This window comes from Gavia stellata, chromosome 5, assembly GCF_030936135.1.
Source record: "Gavia stellata isolate bGavSte3 chromosome 5, bGavSte3.hap2, whole genome shotgun sequence".
In the NCBI taxonomy this organism is placed as follows: domain Eukaryota; kingdom Metazoa; phylum Chordata; class Aves; order Gaviiformes; family Gaviidae; genus Gavia; species Gavia stellata.
The window spans coordinates 29,426,499-29,450,170 of NC_082598.1; the positions used below are offsets into that span (position 1 = coordinate 29,426,499).

A 23,672-nucleotide genomic window follows, 5' to 3' on the forward strand; every position below is an offset into this window, starting at 1 on the left:
ACTTGGTTAAAGAAACAACACTTACAGATGGAATTCTCTTCCAGGCATTAATATTATAGAAAAGAGTTAAAGTAAAAACTAACCCCACAGTCTGTAAGGGGGCCCATTTTATTGTTTGTGATACAGTTGACTTGAAAAACAGTTCACATTTCCTTTCTCTGAACAAAGTTCTGACATGAGGCCCCAGAATATTCAAGCCTAAGTGGTCCGATGTTCCCCATCAGTTGTTATAATTAAAACTGACATGAAGCACAGAAATTATACAACATAAAGACTAGCATAAGAATACTAATCTTCAATAAACCACTAAATTGATTTTACAGGAAACAGATATTCAATAAAGCATTTTATACTACGCTATTTTTAGTATTATGAAACGGAGACAAGGAAAAGTAATACAATATATTAAATAGAAGAGGAGTTGTTTATGGATCTCAGTCAGAGGATCTACATCAGCACTTCAGTGTAGAATAAAATCTACTATTACTTTCAGTGTCTGAATTCAGTTTTGTGCTGTGAATGTAATAACACAAAAGGTGACATTTCTTCCCTCCTCTGCACTTTTCTTGGCAAATAGTATACATACATAATCTATGCATATTAAGTTCTGTTACACAGACTAACATTCTAGGAATAATAGCTACCTAAAGCCCAACTGAGGTATATTAAATATTGAGTTGTTTCAGTCATTGTAGGCCATGAGCCATGCAACCATCACAACAGCAACTCCGAACATCGGCAGCATAATGAGGTTCTTGTATTTCTGCCATGATGATTGTTCAACTTCTACTTCATCCTTTCTTCTCTTATTCTTTCTTCGCCCTTTTAATCTGTTTTCAAAAGCTTCCAGTTCAGCCTAGATGAAGAAAAACAGAAGTAGCTGACATTTGTGTCAGAATTAAAAACGAGGAAATACGCAGACTTCAAGTAACACTCCCAAAACCAATTTTATAAAAATAACTGGCAGCCAACGGAAGTTACACATCTCTTACAGATGAGATGGTACCACTATATCCCATGGTTACAAAGCACTTTGGTTCCAAGTATTAAACCATTGTTTAGTTTCCTATAAAAAACATTGCCAAAAATGCAACCAACTGAAGGTTTACACTAGATTTTTAACTCAGGCTGAATATGTTACGCCAAAATGAGACTTATTTCCAGGAAATATGTTAAAAATACATTATTTTTCCTATTAAAGAAAAGCACTCATTAGTATTTAAGCTATTAAAATAATGTATAAGAGCACAGGCTGAAATCTTCAAAGACCTCCCCCCCTGTAATAAGGATGCGCTCTCTGCTAAAAATAAATTAATAAAAATATAAATAAATAAAAATCTATCCTCTTTCTCCCAATTCTTTATATTTCGCATGCTCAGTTAAATTTTAGAATACTAGCTATAATCTTAGACATGCACAAAAAGATTCTATTTGTTAAGTATTATAACTTAACACTTAGTCACTCATATATGACTATAGCAGGTATATAGCGTCCTTCAAAAGAAAGCACATGCCCTTAGGCCCAAAAATGAAGCAAAGCAACTGGAAAAATAAGAATGCCAAGCTTCCATCCAGAACAGCAGTTTCAGGGTGATGACTAGAATGAACAGTAGGATCCCCTGTTCCTCACCCCCCTCCGCATTCTTTTAAAAGGGTATCAAGAGAATACAGACAAAAGCCATTTTAGGGTACAAAGCTGAAACAAAACTGGAATTAGGCAGCCCAGAACAAAGAGTATAAGAGCGGGATGAGCCTCCAATAAGGAGCCATATAATTGCTAGGAAAATCAGAAAAGATGCTCTAAAGGAGAGTTGAGACAGACTAAAAACAGGAAAGGTCTGACTATTATCTGGATTTTAGGGTAGAGTTGTCAGCTACTAGAGAAAGCATGGGACAAGGAGCTAGGGAGCAGAGAGACTAGGTGAACTGAAAGAGAGAAGAGAGATGGGAGCAGCAGAGTGCAGCAAGTCAGGACTGGCTGGGCAAAAGGCGCGAGATTGAGCTGATGATTGAGCAGAAACGTGGACAGTGAACAGAGGCAAAGCCTGGCCATGAGAGGAAATAAATCTACATGACTACTACTGCAGTGCTGCCAGGAAAAGAGGGACTAAGACAATAAAGGTAGGTGCATTAAAGAAACAAGAGTAAGACTGTTTTGGGAAATGGGCAGAGAAGTAGCCCAGTAAATATAATTTTCCTTTGGAACTCAAGATTGCCTGGTGTCTGGTCTTCCTCTACTAAGAGCAAATATTTGTCAGAGTTTCACAAAGCGTATCTTACTTCCCTTCTTGTGCCAGATACACTGTTAGCAGGAGAAAGGGACCTATTTTGATGTCTATTTCTTTGTACCTAATAAAAGCAGAAATTGTTGGCACTTCTCTGACGATATGGGAGAAAAGTTCAGACAAAGTTCCACAGCCTGCTATTTGAAACAAGATTACTTTCAACGAGTTAATCCTCCTTTAGAAAAGCAAAATATTTTAATGAAACAGTTTTTCAAAATCCAAAATCTGGAGGCAAGTGCATAGTTCTTAAGGTTTTATAGATAATATGGCAGTATTTCATTTTACGCAGAAGCTAAATAAAATTTGGGGCTTCTATAGTTATTATATACTTGTGATCTGTAAGTTTTAAAAGCAGTGCTTCACGAATTGCAGTAATCTGAATTAAAATATAGGGCTCGAACAATTATATAACAGGTACTGAATTGCTTTCCTAGTGATCTTTATAAAAACCCCAGCTAAAAATAAATACATCATAAAAACCAAAACACAGAATGAAAAAAGGTTTGTGGGCACATAATATGAGAAAGAAGCCATCACTCTCCTTGAAAAGCTACCTACGGATTTTATATAACTGTCATTGTTCCCAAAGTGTCACCTCAGTGATCTCTGAACAATAAAGTAATGGTTGTGCCCAGTCTTCAAACTACCTTAATTTTTTCAAGCTAAACAAGCTCAAGCTTTTTATTTAGAGTAAGAACCTAACTTCTTTGTGTATAGACATATTAAAAGTAAAATGAAATGCATTTATTTAAACTGTATACTCAAAACAATTTGATGCCAGATAATGTCTAGTTTAGTGTTGCTCAGGTACTGGATTTTGCTCCTTCACATGTTATTCTCTATATTCTTCCTGCACTGGAAGGAGTAGCAGCCCCATGGGAAAATGTAGCTAAATGAATGCAAGTAACAGTGACTATAAAGACAAAAAGCATACATCCTGAAATTGCAGATCTTGTATTTTATGGGGGGTGGGGAGGGGTGCTTGACTTTTGTAACTTCTAAGGAGCTGTTAAAATATTTTTCTTTCCAAGAAAAAAAGGAAACAAAATCATTCATAGAACTCATTACATTAGAATTCAGGTTTGAGACCTCGACTTTCAGTATTGAAACTCTTGACTATTACCAGTTTCTTTTACACTAGAGTGGGGCAGAGTGAGAGCTTGGTCTGAATTGTTCAGTAATCAAAGCACTGATCTTTTTTCCACCTCTAGCAATTGTGGAAACCCTGGCCTCACACGGTGCCTCTGAATTAGAAGCAGAGGGAAAGTTCAGCTGCTAGGGCCATGACGAGAAGCCTAACCAAGCTCTCTCCCTTCCACTAAGAAACAAGTGATTCCATCTGTAAATGACATTAGCAGAAGCTGCTATCAAATACAGCAAATATAAAAATGTAAATGTGCAGACTTACCAGAGCACTAATAGTTTGTATAGAAAGGATTTAATGAAATATTAATCAAAACAGGTCTCAAGAAGCTGTGAGTAACAGATGAACTGTCTATATAAAAATGTGCTCATGAGATCAGGAAGGTGGTACAAGATGCAAACTTTTGTCAGAAGGGAATATACTCAATACATATATACTCTTAATGTGACCCAACACCCTATGATAGTGATGTCCTCCAATCTGCATCGTCAGATGGCAGATTATGAAATCAAATTGGAAGGGAATCAATTTTAGATAAAAGGCTACAGTAGCTGAGGTTAGTACTTGCGTGCAATTCTAGAGCCTATTTATTAGTTACTGTTGTCCTATTTTTTTTTTTACTGCTGTTGTCCTACTGTTTACTACTGTGCTGGATAACTGGCCACTCTTAATTAACCTTTTAATAGGCTTGATTATGTATAGGTGAAGTCTTCTACCCCTGAAGCTGCATCCATCACAAACCATGTACACAGAAGCAGTTGCCACATATTGCACAAGGGTGCTGCTGGACTGTAACTGTGAGACTTCACTGAATGTATGAGTAGAAAGCAACAGTGGTGTGACTGCAGAGAGAAACAATCACTGCTGGAGAATCAAGACAACAATAACGTTGCACGCTATGCTGGTGGAGTGAATCTGCTACAGTTACAGAGGACCCTCATTACTGAGACTTTACTACAAGGACTGTAAGTTAAGTGATCTTGAGGCAGAAATCATTAGTAACTGGGATACCTTCTGGAACGCATGAAAACACAATCAGTACAATACAAACACCAGCAACTTTGAATTTCTAGCTCTAGAATTGTAAGCATGTTCTTTACACGTGTAAATGTCCATTAGTACACTTCAGTGCTTAGCTTGCAGAACCACCAGTTATAGATTACCTCTGCCTAACAAAATGTTTCAGACATCTGTATGCAAGCTACACTTCCTGACCCATATCACAGAACTCACATTTCCAAGGTCAGCTTAGAGAACAACAAGAATTAGATGAACTGTCTATGAGTTGTATGAGAGAATATGTGTATGCATAACAGAAGTTGTGACCCACAGAGAAACTGTCTATACTAATGAGATTGGGAGAATGTCATGAGAGGATTGGGTCTGTGAGTAAGCCTCCCGCGCCCCCTTCCAAGCAGGGAGTAAGCCAGTGCTCTGCGATAAAAACTGAGTGTGACACGCAGGTGAAAACACACGTATAACCTAATACATAACTGTTGCGATAATTGCGTAAAGGGAGAGTCAGAAAGCACGCGCTGGATTTAGAATACAATTTGGTGTCAAATGCTCAGGCACAGGCATACATGCATGAACTGGTTGGAAGGAGTGCATTAAAGGCTTTAGCCTGCAAATGACAAACCTGACTTAGCCATCGCCACCAACCAAGCTTATGATTATTGCCTGAAATACAATTAGCGTTAGTGTCCCCAGGCAGCTGGCACAGAAGCTTCTTGGATTACAATGCCGACAACATATGCTCACCAACAACAGCAATTACAGTAAATACATGGGGTTTTTTCCCCTCTCAGAGACCTTGAAGGACAGACTCATTTAGGCTTCCTTGTACTTTCATGATGGGAGGGAGGAGGGAAGCTTCACCCAATATTTAAATCTCTATGGAGGCTATTCAGCAATTTTGTGAGATTTATGCATTATAAATGGGTCAATAAAAATGAAGATTACTTAATATTTTTAAAATAAACTATACTATACACAGTTATAGTAATGCAAGATTAAACTGATTCATTATAATTATGCATAAAATTATGAATATTGTTTGGGAAAACATGGGCTCTTCACCATTGTAAATCTTTCACAGCACGCATCTTAGAGTAAGATAACAAGTAAGAGGAAATGACCTCAAGTTGCGCCAGGGGAGGTTTAGATTGGATATTGGGAAAAATTTCTTCACTGAAAGTGTTGTCAGACATTGGAACAGGCTGCCCAGGGAGGTGGTTGAGTCACCCTCACTGGAGGTATTTAAAAGACATGTGGATGAGGCGCTTAGGGACATGGTTTAGTGGTGGACTTAGCAGTGTTAGGTTAATGGTTGGACTTGATGATCTTAAAGGTCTTTTCCAACCTAACCCATTCCATGATTCTATGAACAGCTGACAGCAATGACTGTGCATATCACATTACAAACTATACATCTTTGGTTGCATGGAAATTAAATTATTTACTAACAAGAACAAGGTGGGGGAGGAAGTAGGTGAGGAAGAAGAAAGGTTGATACCTGTTGTCTTCGTTTCTCTTCTTCAATAGCAGCTTTGGCTTCTGCCTCCTTTATCTGTCCAGACATACAAAGTGATAAGCAACTGTTGTAAACAGCAGCTAAACCTATTTTCTTATAGAGTTGTAGTAACTCCTGGAGAATGGTTCTCAGCAAAAGTGAGCAAAACCTCCATCAAGTGAGCTCTTAACTTACTCAGATTACAAAATATTCTCAGAAAAAGCTGCATCGTCTCACATTTGGAAAACATCAACATATAATGGATGCTACAAGGTTATAAATTAAACTTCTGACTTCAACTTGACAAGCTCAACCAACAAATATAAAATCTAAAAAGAATAGTTTGTTCACTAACAACCAGGAAAATTCCTAAAGACGTTTATTCTAAGTTTTCAGCAACTTTATCCTCAATTCAGTACATTTTAAACATACAGATATTTCCTATATTTATATATAATTTACACACACATATTTCATTCCAAGTACTTTAAATATTCCCTGACTACTAAAACAAAAGGAAATCTCTATATTTCTACCAAATACGACATATATTGGATAATGCATAACCAAACTGCTTTAAAGCTCTTGGTGTAACGCAAACCAAATGTAATTAAAAATGCTCCACCTTCAGAAAGTCATATGAAAAGAAGTCATGGGAGTTACAATTGATGATTCTATAGAAGTGGTTTGTAGTGTTCGAGAAAGCAAATTAAATGCTAGAAATCATTAAGAAAAGAATGGTATAGAAAAAATGTCAATATGTAAACACATGATGCACTTGGATCTTAGCTCCTGCATTCTGTTTTGGTCCTGCAACAACAAAAGAATGTAAAGCCTGAACACATACAAAAGACAACAGGATGGAGTGGCTTCCATCTAAAGAGATGCATAACTAGGATTCATCAGGTGACTAACAGGGCACAAAATCCTGAAGAGTGCGAAGATGCGAAATATTTTTCATAATACAAAAGCAAAGACATAAAATGAAATTACCAGGAGGCTGGTTCATAACAGAGGGAAGTATTCTACTCCCACATAGTATTTGGCTAAATCTAGAAATTCAGTGCTACAGGATGTTTGAAGATGACAAAAGTTTATGTCAACTGAAAAACAGTTAAGCATGCTAACAGTAGATAAATCCAACAAAGACCTTTAAACAGAAAGACACCAGCTTGACCACTAAAATTCCCATAGTCAGAGATCACTACAGTAATAGTAGTAACAGGAAGACTATACTGGGGAAGTATATGTGTCTGCCTTCTTCTATACATTTCTTGGACCTTTAGCACTGTGGCCCCTGAATCACTACCTTGGAAAAGTTAGATGTAAAAATCTGATTAATAATTTGAAATGAAAAACAGTCTTGAATCTAATAACAGCATGATCTGCATACCAACAGTGACAATAATTTACTAAATATGGTTTGTGCAGCTGTAATTTGTTCCCAACAATTTGCAATTCAAAAGCTCTTCACCACTAAAGAGAAAGCTCACCAGCCCATGCTTTAGCACACGGTAGCTCAAACAATATGCCCTGAGGATAGGGTCAATAGAACAGTCCTATTTGCAGATGTTCAGACAATTTTTTAAATTGCTAAACCATATATCAAATAAAAGCATTATTAAGAATTTCATTAATCTAGACACAATGGCAGAGTCTCTCTTTAGAAAAGCGTATAAAAGACCTTTTCAGCCACGCAAATCTGAAATCGCAGTCTGGTGTGGAAAAAACTGCACAACTAGCCTCCTGGGATTTCACTGCCATCTAATGGCAGAACTTCAGCTCTAAAAGAAGTGACCCACAAATGTGGAAAAAAGCAACAGAAGAGCTTCTTTTTACATCAGTGTCATCATATTTGTATAAGATACATAGGTATAATATACATAGGTAGAGGGAAGCTTAACCATTATAATCACAGTACGGAAAAACATTTATAGAACTATGTCTTTAATAAAATGTACAGTAAAAGATGCAATCAGTTCCTCACTAGCTGCTATACATAAGGAGTTTTAGTAATAGTTAACACACTTCAGTTTTGGAAATTCATGGTTGTTTTGTAACTGTGCAAACTAAATTATCTTTGTAAATGTCTGCAGTTTTTAACAGACTTTTTCCAGTCTTGACACATTATACAGTAATTGACATAATAAATGACTTTGTCAAGTGCATATAATAGGAGATCATTCTAGTATGTCATTTACAAGTCAACACAGGCTACAAAAAGTAGTAAGACTTTAAATAGAACTTTATAACTTCCTATAAAAACCCCAAAACAAATAAATCCATGTTTTTCTGTGAGGAAGGTACACATAGCTAGGTTATGCCACACAGTACGTCTGTGGCATTGCTTATAGCGCTCATTGCATTAGACCATTCCACCCCAGGGATGACAATGTCAGGGGCGAGAAATAGGAACTAGTATCTGCTGAAATAAAACAGCAGCTGACACTGCACTGCACCACACTGAGACACGCTGCTGTGTCCCAGCGCGTGCAGGCTCTTGTGAATTCACCTTGCTTTAGTGCACTCCGTGTCCTATGAACTTATCTTCACACTCTTACTGGAACTGTTTGTTACGGTTGGGATTTTCTAAAGGCATATCCCAAGAGTCTTAGTGTTTGACCTGCTTGCAAACTTGCAGGATTTGGTCTATGTGATATTTGTTAGAACTTGCCAATCAATCCTAAATGTCTGAGCAGAAGCTGACAAAAGTCAGCTTTACCCATTGAGTTTTTGGGTTGTACATTTATTACATCTAACACTTACCTGATAAAAACCAAGCAAGGTATGCACCCATGTTTTTTGTTTCCGTTTTTATAAGAGGCTTATAAGAGCAAGGCTGATATTCTGTTTCTCTGGGTGACAGCATGTAGCAATTTCTTTACTTCATAAACCAGCAGAACTAGGGAGAAGTCATGTTTACAGCAGGCTAAATAGTATACTGCAACTCTCCGTTCTTCTGGTACAAGGTAACTAATACAGTGTGACAGGATTACACTCTTCATGCCGGACAAGTTGAGCATTCAACAGCTGCAAAACTTCCACAGGGAAGAGGAGATCTAACAATCCGCGGTGAAGTGGCCTGGCCCTAATCCTACAGCACTAATCATCAGCAATGATGAATTTATCAATAATGATAACCACTTGTTCTCAGTGGAAGAGGAAAGAACCAGTTCTAATAAATTAAAAAAAAAAAAAAGGAAAATAACAAAATGTTGTTTTAGCATAGTATTTCGCTGAGTTAATTAATACTGTATACTAACACTGTAATTCTCCCCACTAAGCCAAATGCAAGTCTGAAAAAGTAGCTGCTATTAAACAGTGCATCTACTTACGTTGTATTTTTTGCTGGTGTCGCCTTGAAAAATAATTGTGTTCATTTTTTCCTATTTTTCTTGAAGCACTGAGAAGAAATTATAGCTAAAACGGACACATTACCTCAGATGCTTTCCGTTTCATTTCCTTGCATAATGCATCGCATTCCAGTGAAACTTGGCCTTCTTGTATCTTGCTGCACTGTATTTCCTGTTAAGTATAATTTGAGTCTTTTATAATCATTTCCCTATTTTTTGTTATAATGTCCATTTCTTTATGAAAATAATTGTAAAACATTCTTATTTAGTAAAACATCACTTACACAGATATAATCGTTAAACATTATTTGAACCTGTAATTCTGTATTAAATTGTCCTTTTCTCTTTTCCTTCTTTCTGATAAGCTAAGCTGAAAGCAAGAATAAATCAAATAGTCCAGTTTAATATCTCCTCTCTTCTCTTTTCTCACTTGTTTGCCTAAGACAAAGTAAGATAACCTTCTGAACTCTGGCAGAAAGAGCTAGCATTCAGAGTCTCAGTAATTTCGTATACGTTCTCTTAACTGGCTGAGATTACAGGGCAAGCTCTGGTCATGGGGAAAAAAAAAATAATTCTCACTCACACTTCCTCCCATCCCCCTAATATTGAAGAAAAAAAGGTGGTTATCTGTAAGCAGAGACTGTTCAATTTGAAGCACTTGTTCTGTACATGTCATTCCTGCTGAACACCCGACCTGCAAGACTTCTGGTTGCACAAGACAACTCTTGGAGAAGCCGAGTACTCTGGGGAACTGCAGCCTGTTTGGAAGGCTCAGAAGTTAACTAGGTCCAGAAAAACAATTTAAGCACCTTTTAATTAAGTTAGATAATGATTTTTTCATTAAGTCATTATTCTTTGCCAAGACTTCACATGAATTTCTGTTCTTCCCCTTATAATACTATACAGCTATAATAAACTCGTTACATTACTTTGACCCTTATCTTTGTTAGAAGCTAAGGATGCCGGTGCCTGTAGTTGCTTTTAGGTTTGCAGAGAACCATAACTGATTACATTAGTTAGGGATTCACAACATCTGTGCTTGTTCCAACTTATGTAATTATAAACTTCCCCAATATTGTCAGAAAAATGAATTTTTTTCTTTTCAAACCACTCCAGGTCATCTGACTATTTTCCCAATGGAGCTACAAAAATTCAAGTATGCTTGAAGATAAAGCTATTGTAAATCAGGCAGCTAACATATTTTAGAACTAACAGGATTTTATATTCTCCAGTGAACCTTCCGATATTGCAGCCCAGATCTTCAGCTGATGTGAATTGTTATAGCTCCACTAGAGTAACTGGACCTATTCTAATCTGAACCAGAGACAATCCATCCATACAAGCCTAGGAACATACAAAGGAAATACATCATTCTCAAAATTGTAACTTAGAAATTTACCTTTTTCAGTCTTTTACAGAGACACCGGAGTTTAACCTTCTGGCTGCAGCTCAGAGGACAGCTACCTGAATGGCAAGTCTCTTTACACCGGTGACCACAGGGCAACTGTAAAGAAAAAAAGAAAAACCACAAAAAAAACCCCACACCAATAAATTATTGTAAAATTACAAAGAATCTATGAACTGGTTTTATTTCAGACATAGCAGCTTAACAGAAAACTCATTCAGCTTATCAGTTTTTCCACTTGTGAAATAATTGATTTTTCTTTTTTTTTTTTTTTGCAAATGTTTGCTTGTTATTTACCGTATTTCAGTTCCTGTAGAACAATTTATCTTTTACTGGCACAGCTTGATTAAAAATCAATTTCTCCTTTCAAATGTTTCAAGAACAGTCATCTCCACAGCAATTTATACAACGATTACCCTAGCTATCTGTATTTTGGAGGAATATAAATAGATACGGTAAAAAGAAACTGAAAACTGAAATTAAGTGTACTGTAGCAACTTGTAGATCAGAATCAACAGAAGAAAGAGGGGAGAATCAGAAGCAAAAATACCACAAAAGAAAATTTTGCATGCAAGAATTTTCTGAACTATGCAAAAGCCAAATACAGGTCACCAATATTCTTATCATGTACAAAATAATTTCACAAAATCCTGAATTTCTGCATTTGGCAGATTATCCCATTTCTGACATCTGTAGGATAGAGACTTTTTTTACTGCCAGTGCAATTTTTAACATTTATAATGAAAATATTATCATTCAATTACTGTGTTAAGAACTGAGATACTGATTTAAATATGCTGACTGTTAGGAACGTAGCAGTGCTCCTAGCATTACATTAGATAAAAATGACAAGAAATCAAACAATTTTTTTCACTTTCTGTTAAGAACTTGACTGAAAATATACCTTGCTCATACACATACCTATAAGAAATCTTCACAATAATGATTTTTCATTTTCAATTACATAACCCAATTCTGTTAATAACTGATGGTGGAATCTCACATAAGACATCCAGTCAATTTATTTATAGAGATAGCTTTAAATCCCCAAACTATTTAAAATGGCATTGGATAGTGTTCTTTATTAAAAGTGAAATTTCACCTCTTCACTGTCATCAAGGGATTAACACAACTTGGAAAATGCTGTAAGACATACAATTTTAAGATACAGTTGTTCACATTTATTAAAAATTAAAAATGTGTACATAATACATCACTTCATCTACAAGAATGAGAATACTACATAAGATAATTGTAAAACCCAGGTGTACACGCTTCTTGTTGGTTAGTAAATTTGGATTCTCAGAAGTCCGTTGGAACTGGCTCAACCTCTGAGCTAGTATCATGAAACAAATACCTAAACAGAATGCAAAATTTTCCAATTAAAAATTATGGAACAGACATACATATTTTCATGTCCATGCCAGTCACAAGCTATTCTTATACTGATAGATACTTTGCGGTTTAGGGTCAGTTTTTTTAGTCACCATTTCAGCACATTTCACACAGGACTAGAAGGAACCTCTAAGTCATCATATTCAGCGCCTCCTGAAAGGCAGGTACCTCCTATGATCCCTCTATGACTGGATGAAGCCTTACCATGAAAACAGTTCCCCATTCTGCCCCCTTTCTACTATTTCGCTAAGGAAGCTGTTCCAGGAGCTCACTACAAGATGCAAGAGTTTTTTTTTAATTTTCTACATTTATTCTAGCTAGTCTAAAGCCCTTAGTTCTCATCCTCATATTGAAATATTTCTCTACTGTCCTTTCATAAAAGGCTCTTTATTCCCACAGTACTCCCTTCACTGAACTTCAACCAGCTTAAATCGGTGTTTCTTGAATACAGTAGCCAGAACTGCATGCAATATTCCAAATGACATCTCAGCAGGAAGGACTTGGTACAGTGCCTTATTCTTAATAGAGTATCTTCCCCAATACATCTTCAGTTCTCATTTGCATTTCTCTCCAGCTAAACATGCTGTGACAGTAAGAATTTCTGCTGTTTCCTGGGATTAGCCTTGACATGCATGGTCTTACTGTTTTTTCTGTATGTAATCACATGCCCCAAATACAGGTGTTCTGCAGATGCATTTCCTCAGTTGTCATGTACTGACAACACTCCATGAGTTTTCATCAGAAAATTCCAATGGTTTTTGGTGCAAAGGTCATTACTGAAAACAATGCAAGGTCAGGCATCAATACAGTCCTTGGGAAAATTTCCTTATTGTTAACGTTTCTTGCTCCAACTTTTCATTTAGTTTTGTTGTTGTTTTGGGGTTTTTTTGGGGGGTGTTTTGTGTTTTTTTTTTTTTTAAATAAAATACCAACAATTGTTTCCTTTAGCCCACCTTCATCCTAGTATTAACCCTCTTCTGTAACTGAACCAGCTATTCGCTAAATGTCATTGACTCATTGCTCTGGTGAAGCCTGATGTAGCAGATCTAATCTATTTGCTTTACCTGCAGGGAAAAAAAATATAAATTGGTCATCTTATCAAAGAAGGAATTTAGGTTTGTTCAGGCACAACTGATCATCAGCAAATCTATCTTGCATTTTGCTTCATTTTAAAAAGATTAAGGGAGAAACTTGTCTTTAAGCCCTGTATGCTACTGAGGTCAGACTACCCGCCAGGACCATGGAAGTCTAACAGCTGAGTCTGCTCACTAGTGATCACAATCTTTGCAAAACCAATTTGCTACTGCATGACCTCTGCGCAGTAAGAGGGCTCTTCTCCTGGCTCCCTACCCAAGAGCATCATACACAAGAACACGATCTAGTCTCACGTGCAAGTCATCCCATGCTGGCAAGAACAATTAGACACATTTCCACTAATAGTGTCAAAGCCCAAACAAACAGCCTTGTAAGTGACATGTCAGAGCTGTGAATTCAAGACTGTAGCCCTCACCTCAACCTCCAGGTGCTACTGCAATAAAATTCTTACACTACACACCATTAGAGCAAAACTTGCATAGCACAAATATGTTTAATCCAATACTGAAACTCAAATTTACACATTTAGTTCTTTGCATAGAGCTACACAGTTTGCATCCACAGGGATGCAGGACAAGAGTGAAGCTGGCAGTCTAACTTTCTTTTTACTCCCTCCAATGCAAAACCAACTTTAAAAAAAATATCATTAAGAGCAGTGAAATGAGTGGCAAAACAACATTTCCCCATGATCTCAGAAAACAAAAGCCATTCTGCCACTGTTTCTGCTGGATAAATAATGTAGTGGGAAAGGATTTTTTTTTGCTTGTTTTTAAGTGTCCATGCTGAGCTACTTGGCGCTAAAATAGAGAGCATGTGCCCCTTTAGATCTTTTTCACTATACAAGATCTCTTGTCAATAGCTCATGGACTAAAGGCCAAAATGAACAGGCTTTACATGGCAAGGCCTTTAAAAGAAAGGGATTTAATCCACAGCTCTGAAAACAAAACAAATCCTACAAGTATTTTCCCCCATAGGCAATGCATTTAAAACTTAACATTATATCCGATGATGACAAAACCCATCAACTGACCTCCACCAGAAGGTAATTAAAACAACCTGTTAATACACACCTGATAATAAAGAAAATAACTTGTTAATAAAGAAAACAGCACTTTTGAGCAGCAATCCCAAAAGCTAAGTACAAAAGATAAGTTTATCACTTCCAAACAAAGGGGTAGACTCTTCAGTTTAAAGGGTGGCTCTGCTTCCAGAGATCTTATGAAAATCTCCACTGCTTAAACCAGACATTGAGGAAAATCCTCTCATTATGGACCAAAGCTGTGCATTTGCCTTTTAAAATTAAATTTTTGCAACTCACATACGTTTTCAAGGTCTGTTTATAGAATTTAATTAAGCATTCTGGAAATAAAGTTTATTTCATTTATATATATATAAAAAAGACACACATACTCTTAAAATTTATGACATTGTCTCCATTGCACTATCATGTTACAATAGATTTATCACAATGGGGTCCCATATTTCACCTCAAGACAGTAGCAGAGTGCAAAGTAAAAATACAAAGTACAGTTATTTTGTCAAAAAATGCTAATTACACAGAATAAAGTGTTAAACACAGATCCACAAATACAGACATGAATACATAAATGATGAAAATTGATGGACTGTTAAAACTTCTAGTAAGAATTGTCCCAAAACATCTGCAAACATGATCATAAGAATTTAATCAGCCCTGATTAAAAAAAAGTTAAATTTCCTTCAACAGGATATTTTGTTATTGCTACCGAACAAGAGAAAGAACTTTTTAATTAAAGCTTCTCATCTAACAGCTGTGGCAATATCAAAGACTTTGCTTCTGCCTAAAGCAGAAAGGGAATGTGTACTGTACTGTACTGTATAATACTAGAAGTAATTTTTATAGTTTTATACTGCCATTGCCAAAACAAAAGCATGAAACCTTTCAAGACTTTCAAGTTCCTGTTGTATTTTTTTAAGGCACCAGACAATATAATTGATTTTCATAATCCCCAAATGTACCATGCTACCTGTAATTCAAATGGTAGTATACTGTCTACCACAATTTCTATTAACCAAAAAGTAAAACAGCTCAAAACTAAGACTTCAGTAAAATACTGTATTCTATTAAACCTAAGTTGCATCATGCTAAGCTTGGTGGAGTTACAGTGCACACTGATTTTTAGCAAACAGCAACTTCACTGAGCTCTGCTCATGACCCAAGGTCAGCTTCTGACATTGAATAAGGAAATTCTCATAAAACATTAATTTGGCATTTACTTGAAGCTGTCAAGACTACACATAAAACATTTCTAATTTAGTTTTGAGCAGACATATTTGATTTGTAAACTTTAAATGTTCTAAATTCAATAGTCTTGTCCATCTTATCTTTTGGCCAGGTTGTTTGTAAGTTCTTGTCATGAGGTCCCCTCAATGGGCTTCATCTGTTTTTGCTGGGGAGGGATGGCGGTAGTGTTTGTGGTAGGGTGATGTCTGTTAAGGCTGCTCCTTCAAATTGTGTTTATCAATGATTCCTTTAAAAGAGAACTATCAGTACGATTTGTATTATGATACAGCTAGCTAATTTTCCCAAAGTTGCAGACAAATACTGTATACTTATAAAACAGACAAAATATCCCTAGCACTGTTTAATATTCAGAGAAACTGGAACAAATTTTTTAGACAAAAAAAAGTGGTAAAAACCTGTGCTGGTTTTGGCTGGGGTATAATTAATTTTCTTCATAGTAGCAGGTATGGGGCTGTGTTTTGGGTTTGTGCTGGAAACAGTGTTGATAAAGCAGGGATGTTTTAGTTGCTGCTGAGCAGTGCTTACACAGAGTCAAGGACTTTTCTGCTTCTCACCCCCCCCACCAGCGAGTAGGCTGGGGGTGCACAAGAAGTTGGGAGGGGACACAGCCGGGACAGCTGACCCCAACTGACCAAAGGGATATTCCATACCATATGATGTCATGCTCAGCATATAAAGCTGGGGGAAGAAGAAGGAAAGGGGGGACATTCGGAGTGATGGCATTTGTCTTCCCAAGTAACCGTTACACGTGACGGAGCCCTGCTTTCCTGGAGATGGCTGAACACCTGCCTGCCCATGGGAAGTGGTGAATGAATTCCTTCTTTTGCTTTGCTTGCCTGCGCGGCTTTTGCTTTACCTATTAAACTGTCTTTATCTCAACCCATGAGCTTTCTCACTTTTACTCTTCCAATTCTCTTCCCCATCCCACCTGGGGGGAGTGAGCAAGCGGCTGTGTGGTGCTTAGTTGCCAGCTGGGCTTAAACCACGACAAAACCCCATACAGTACATATGAAGTTACCAAAATAGGATCTGAGGAAAGTAGGACGAACCGTAACACAAAGATATGAACTACCTGAAGCAGGACTGTATTAATACTTTTATGTTTCATGAAAGCCAGTAAGAGCTAGAGCTAGAATCACAGGAAGGGAAGAGCATGCATTTTTACATCATCAAGTACACTAAAAAGATTCTCTGGATAACAGAAGTTGCATAAAACCTTACTTTTCAAGGCATCTATAGGAATGAGAATTTTAGAGTTACATAAAAGCTTTATAAAACTAAAGTGCACTCTGTTGTCCTAAGCTTTCTTTCACATCCCACTGAATTAAGTAAAAAAGACATCATCCATGGAACCGGGCAATTCTGAACTGAAAGCTAGAATTCAGGACCACCACTAGATGAATTTTAAATCCCAGACTGAGTCTTGGGAATATGTCCAGAAAAATCACAACAGTTACATTAATCAAAGTAAAAGATGAGATACAGGGAAAAAAAAAAATCTTTGAAGAGAAGCTGAAGTACAGGAACACATAGTTCATGTTAAGAGATTATAAGCACTCTTGAAAATAAAGAGGAGAAAGTCTTGGAGCAAATAAAACCAAAGTAACAGAGAGGGAAATGAAAGGACAAAATTAAGAGGTAAACGGACAATGAAATAATATCCAAAAGTGTTCCCCTGCCAGGAAGAGAGCTTTCAGACATCCAGATGAGAAAATTGTGTCAGGCACATTCATTTACAGAAAAAAGACATCAGAAAGGCATCTACAAAGGCAAACTTGTATCTTCTGGATACAAGTAAGCACACAGCACAGCCTTCCTGTTGGGGTTAACACAACCTTGTCTGAAAAACAGAGGAACAGAGGCTGTTGGGAAACAAGCAGGAATCCTGTGAATTTTTGCATTTACTCAAAACCAAAAAAAGTTTTCTAAAAAAGGCAAGGATTAAAATTTGATGCTTCTGACACTCGAAAATAATGAAACAAAAGTTCTGAACCTATGTTTATTAGGTTGAGGCAGAATTCAGAACGACAAGAGATGAGGTAAGAAGTCAGAAATCTCAAACTAGAGGACATTATAGGTAAACCAGCAAAAGGGAACTGAGTGGAATCAGGGAAGGAGAATGGGTTGAATCAAATTATTTATGAGTGCCAGCTAAATATTGCATGAGACAAAGAGCTAGACACTAAAAGGCCAAACCAGAATAACAAAATAGTAAGTGATAAAATATTTTCTTTAGTACAAGTATTTTTATTGCAGGGAAGGACAATTTCTCAGAAATTTTGGAGAATTTAGCAGTGGAAACACTTTCCAAAATATTCCTGACTATTCCTGGTTTTCCACTTCATCGGTTTTCTAACCCTACAGTGGGGAACACAGTGAAGAAAGGGCTGTCACTCTTACCACAACTAATGACAACGAAAGAATAAAGATACAATAATAAGTAATGCATGGATTTCTGGAAGCACACAAGCAGCACATAACAGCGCTAGGAGGGACAAGGAAGAAGTCATTTGACCCATCCCTCATGTCTTATAGCAGTACAATCCTCAACTGGACAAATCCTGATACATGTCTAAGTTGTAACTGATGAAAATGTTGCTTCTCCAACCAGTTCTTCCCCTGCTTTACTACTCAAAAGTAGTATTTAACATGATTCTTCCTTATTGATGCCTATATACATTGGTGCATAGTGCAAGCATCATGCAATAATGATATTATTCTTCTCTTCTTTACAGCAACCCTTTAGATATACCCAGATACAGTAGAAAGATTAACTGGCTTGTCTTCTATTTCACACTACTTAACATATATTTCACTAATGCAGCAGGGCATTAACAACTCATCTCACTTGTTAAGTATAAAATCCTCCCCCCCCCCCGCCCCCGAATTTTTGCACAGACAGGGATTACTAGACCTGCACTTAGACAAGAACAATTGCAAGCCCAATTCTCAGTATTTTTCCTAATCAAACAGCATCCCATTATTTTGGAGATATAAATTCAAGAGCAGTTTTTAACCATGTTAGAGGACATACTCTTCCACATTCAACCTCATCTGCACGCTTAAACATTCAAGCCATTAATGCCTTGGAGACAAATCTCTGATCCTTCTATATAACCCTCCAATTTGACAGCAAGACATTAATAACTGTCCTCTGAGTACGGTTCACTAACCACCTTTGCATCTATCATTTAGCATATTCATTTAGACTGAGCTTCTCTAGTTTGCTTGGCCTATGAAACTGTATCAAAAACCTTACAAAAAAGTAAAATGCACAAAATTCCACACATCCATCAAATCAAGTATTTATTTGTTTATGGCTTACCTCTTTTGGACACTGGTTTTTGCAGGAAATGAGACACTCCTTTTCTTTTAAATCAGCACATGTCAGTTTTCTGTAAAAGAAAAGATGTATTTGTGATAAACTCCAAATTAAAAACAGTAAGAGTCAATACAATTAGGGGTATATTTTAAGTATATCTCACTGTAAAGAAAAGTGGGCTCATTTGTTCACATCCTGTGGGACTAATATAAACTACACTATTTTACAGAACAAAACACAAATTTAGAGGATTTGAGGTACTTTAAAGAAAATGAACAAAGAACATACATGCGTGGGATTTATGTTTTCAGAGCAATACTCAGAGGATAATGTTTAAATCCACAAGTCCCATCTCATATTTAGTACAGCCTAGCTTACCTTCTATTCATACACACACAAATGATTAAAAAGGAGTACGAATGATTACTAAGAAGTTTTTCAATTAAAACACCTAGAGTTTGAAGGACATTAGTTGTAAAAACCTTTTACACTAACTACGTTAATTCGAATTCTTGTTATAAAATTCTTCTTTACATACTGTAAAAGAACCACATCTAGATCAAACATTATGTAGATTACTATATATTTGCATAATTCAAAGTATTACTGTATTATAGCAATATACCAAATAAAACACTGGCAAATTTTAAATAGAAAAAAACAAATTACAACCTTCCAGAGACATTTTATAACTTGCTGTAAGAGCAGCTCCCATCCCCAGACATTTCAAATGGTTTCCAGTTAGTAGCATTCAAATGAAAAGACGAGTTCAGTTCTGACACTTACAAGCATTCAATATACAATATTGATAGTTTGCAGTGGCACTTTATTTTAAGCATCTGGAGACATGATGGGCAATCCCCAGGATGACAGGGCAAAACACATCGGTGAGGACAGCCAGATGGCCGGGACTTGGTACACTCCTCTTCACACTGTGAACATTCTGGACCTGCCTAACAAAATAAAAACAAAGCACTAAAGAAAGTGCCAAACATTTGTTTGTTAGATGCCGTTAACAAGCTTTTATATAGAAGAAAGAGTTGGGGTGGTTTTGCTAAGGGAATCCAGCTATTCAGTAAGATATCCCTCAAGCAAAAATAATTATTAAAATATGCTTTTAAAAGAAAAGAAGAAAGCAGAAATGCCAGTGTTTGTCGGTCAAAGAGACAGAGTTCTATTTTGCTTCCTGGGCATAAAAGGACCTCTGAATATTAGTGCTTTGGAAAATTGCCATTAAGCCTGTTAATTCTCTATGGAAAACTGTTAGGAAAAAGAAATAATTTCATATTCAGAACTAACTTTTCCCACCCAGCATGTTATTGTAATACTTTAGTCATGACATACTGCTCCGTAATACAGGGGTGGGGAGGTTTGTTTGCTTGATTTTAAGAAGCAAATGTTAAGTCATTCCATTTCCATACATGTACAATAGTTTGTATAATCTTCCAAAAAGTATTAGCTTAGGTATATGCTGGGAGCTGCTAAGGCGTTGCTGCCACTCCATATACTACACAAAGTCTACAAAAGAGCTGTGGTATCATTCTCATTCCAACATCAGCCCAACGCAATGAACATCAGCACAGTAAATTAAGCTCTGTTTCTATCCATGTTCTTATCTTATCAACACATTCAGAACCCCAATCCGCAATCAAATACACACGGATAGGTTGACATGATTTATCAAGTGAACCCACACAGCACAGTATTTAAGGCCCACCATCACATTCAAATGCTCAGTTTCACAGAAGTCAGTCAAAGTAAAGCCAATTTATCCAAGAATGAAACCATACAATGCTTCCCCAAAAGGACTAATTCCACACCAACGTTTCACTTTACGCTGTTCAAAATAAGGGCATAAGAATCTAAGTTTTTAATACAGTTTCCCCCCATTTTCTTCTGCTTCTACAGTTGAACATTTTTTTTCTGAAGTTTAAAAAGGAACCTTTGTACAATGATCGTTTACAAAACCTGACCCCCAAAAATTCACATCTAAAGACAATAGTAACTGAAACCATTTAGAAAACTGGAATATAAAATTTAACAGTAGGTAAAAGCAAACAGCTGGCCTTTCCGCAACATTTTCTAATACAACATGCAGAACAAACCTACATTCCAGACAGAAAAAAAAAAAATCACTACTCAGACATATAAACAAGAAATTTAATCAGCCCTTTTATGACTACACCTGCAATTTAGTCTATCAAAACAACAGAACAAAAGCTCTAAAGGTCAAGACCAACTTGAGTTTAAAAAATTCAAAGAAAATTGAGAAATGAGATTTACCTACACTTCACATGTAGACAGACTCATTTTCTGAGACTGTATTGTCTCATTCAAAATGGAGCTAGAAATAATCTTGACCCATTCACATTTTAATTGGTTTAACTGAAGGAGTAGGCAGACAGCCTCTTGTAGTCATAACTGGAGATGCTTAAACAACTGTCACTCTCAGTATTTACTGATGTCACTCTATTGCTGCAGGTTACTGTTCCACAAGTTGCATTAGCAGCTCATACTCCTCAGACAAAAGTTCCACAATCATTAATAGAGTATCACAGAATCACACAGAATCACTAAGGTTGGAAAAGACCTGTAAGATCATCAAGGACAACCATCAACTAACACCACCATGCCCATTAAACCATGTCCCACAATGCCTCGTCCACACGTTCCTTGAACAACTCCAGGGATGGTGACTCCACCACTTCCCTGGGCAGCTTATTCCAGTGTCTCACCACTCTCTCAGTAAAGAAATTTTTCCTAATATCCAGTCTAAACCTCCCCTGGCGCAACCTGAGGCCATTTCCTCTTGTCCTGTCACTCGTCCCTTGGGAGAAGAGATGGTAACACGGTAACTGCAATATATACAGTTATAAGATGACAACACCACCTGTAGGATTGGAATCCACAGTGAAATCCTATTTCAGTTAAAATATAACAGTAAGTTAAAATATAACACTTAGGTTTTCTACCCAACTGAATGGTTGCTCTGTTTTCTAAATGCCCAGAGAGACCATGTTGCAACTTTTTCTAAAGTAATGTTTTAAAAACTTAAAAAGCTGTTTTCCTCCAAATCATGACTCTCTCAAACCACAAGCTATGTGCTTTTGACTGCTCAAATTCAGCTTTGTACTTACTTTTATTTTTGTTTCATATTATCTTCAGCAACTAACACCTACAGCTTCTTAATCACATAAATGATAGTTTCTAGTAGACACTGGTAAACATGAATATATCATCCCAGGGCTTTAAGAAGTCTTCAGCTATTCTGCAACATTTCCAGTGCTCTCTCCTAAAGATTTGCTAGCCTCCTCAACCCATTTACAGCTCTCCTCAGTGAATAGTTTCCCCAGTAGATTACAAGTGCATTTGTATATAGGGATTATCAGTAGTTCACTTGATCCTGACAGCTACAAAAAATGACTTTAGAAGAGACTTGCCAAGAGTTTTGATGAAACCAAAGTAATGTATGTTAACATAAAAAGTGTAGCATTTGCAAAATATATAATATTGTCTCAGTTTTATAGTCTAAAGAAGTATAGATTAACTAAGTGTCACAGCATCAACGGGAACAGAACACATGCAAGTCCCCCGGTGGAATCTGGAACAGATCCTGTGCCTTCCAGCTGAAAATTCTTTATTTTCCAGTTAAAACTAAAGACAATGTATAAAATACACAAAAACAAAAGCAAAAAGAAAATCAACCTACCTTCTTTCCATCTGCACTACTGTTCAGTTTAGTAACATGATGACATTCTTTCATACAGGTGTGATTCTGACAATCAAGAAGCCGCCCACAAAATCTTTTACATGAGTAGGGATTTGCAGAGTGACATGGTAATGGACTAACCTAAAAGTTAAAAAAAACCCAAATATAAATACATATATATACAGATAGTGTATAAACACACACACAGAGCATGTGTGTGCTGTGTGTGATATATATCTATATACACAGAGGCACAAAATCATTACTGAGAAATTTTGGGTCTTGAGTGTCTTTGTTAAAAGAAGAAAACCAGTGCAATGTCTATTTGACCTTTGTTTTTTAATACACTTTAGGTTCCCATCCCAACATAACCACACACATTTGTTTTACACTGATTATACCAAGTAAAAAAGCCCGCTTTATTAACTAAACAGGCTGCCTAACTTTTGCAACATAGTTTCCTTTTTTTTTTTTAAACAGACTATTACATTCTCAAATCTTTTTGTGTGATTTATTCCTTCTTTCCGAATTACACTAGTGCCTTCCCTTAAAGGTTCCTAAACTGCTTTACAGTTATTGCAGAAGACAGTTACATTTTGCTTTCACAGGGCTAAATGTGTTATGGACATCATAAACCCAAACCATTTTATAATTCTACAAACAGAAAACAACCTGCAAGCCAGAAATTCTAAAACCCACATACTGACTATATCAAATACAAATCCCAGGAGTTGGAAGGGAAAGAAGCAATGGCTCTATGACAGGACTAACTAGGATTTTAATGTCTTATGATATATTTGTACTTTTTAATTTGAGATTAACACTCCAGTTAAGAGAGCTTTGCAGTACTATTCAGAGCATCTATTTAGAAGCCTTTACTTTAATCTTCATTGGTATTGAAATGGAGGGTAAACTCCTAACTTGGTTAAGTCGGTTACTTTCCTAAAATTGGTTAGTACAAGTCCCTCCATATTACAAGCATTAGAGGAAACTCGCTGTTCCCATTTTCTAACCATTATATAATATTCACATGAAAAAAATTAGTTTCTCTGATGCTGTCAAAAAAATTGATTTTTTTTCTTAATATCATGATCATTTCACAGAGAAAAACAGAAACTATTTGTGATGTTATTACACAATAGGCTAATGTGACATAACTCACTTTGAC

General features: G+C 36.5%; 1 protein-coding gene across 2 annotated transcripts in view; it reads right to left on the reverse strand.

The window, feature by feature from the left end:
- Positions 1-333: 333 nt before the first annotated feature.
- NFXL1 (nuclear transcription factor, X-box binding like 1) overlaps positions 334-23,672 on the reverse strand; it is a 48,192-nt gene continuing 24,853 nt past the window's right edge. For both annotated transcript variants that reach the window (XM_059817546.1, XM_059817545.1), the window contains exons 16-22: positions 22,505-22,645; positions 19,582-19,748; positions 18,799-18,868; positions 10,694-10,798; positions 9,380-9,466; positions 5,945-5,998; positions 334-856 (exon numbers count right to left, since the gene is read on the reverse strand). In XM_059817546.1, coding sequence (XP_059673529.1) covers positions 683-856; positions 5,945-5,998; positions 9,380-9,466; positions 10,694-10,798; positions 18,799-18,868; positions 19,582-19,748; positions 22,505-22,645 — 798 coding nt within the window. In that variant the 3' untranslated portion in view covers positions 334-682. The remainder of the gene's footprint in view (positions 857-5,944; positions 5,999-9,379; positions 9,467-10,693; positions 10,799-18,798; positions 18,869-19,581; positions 19,749-22,504; positions 22,646-23,672) is intronic.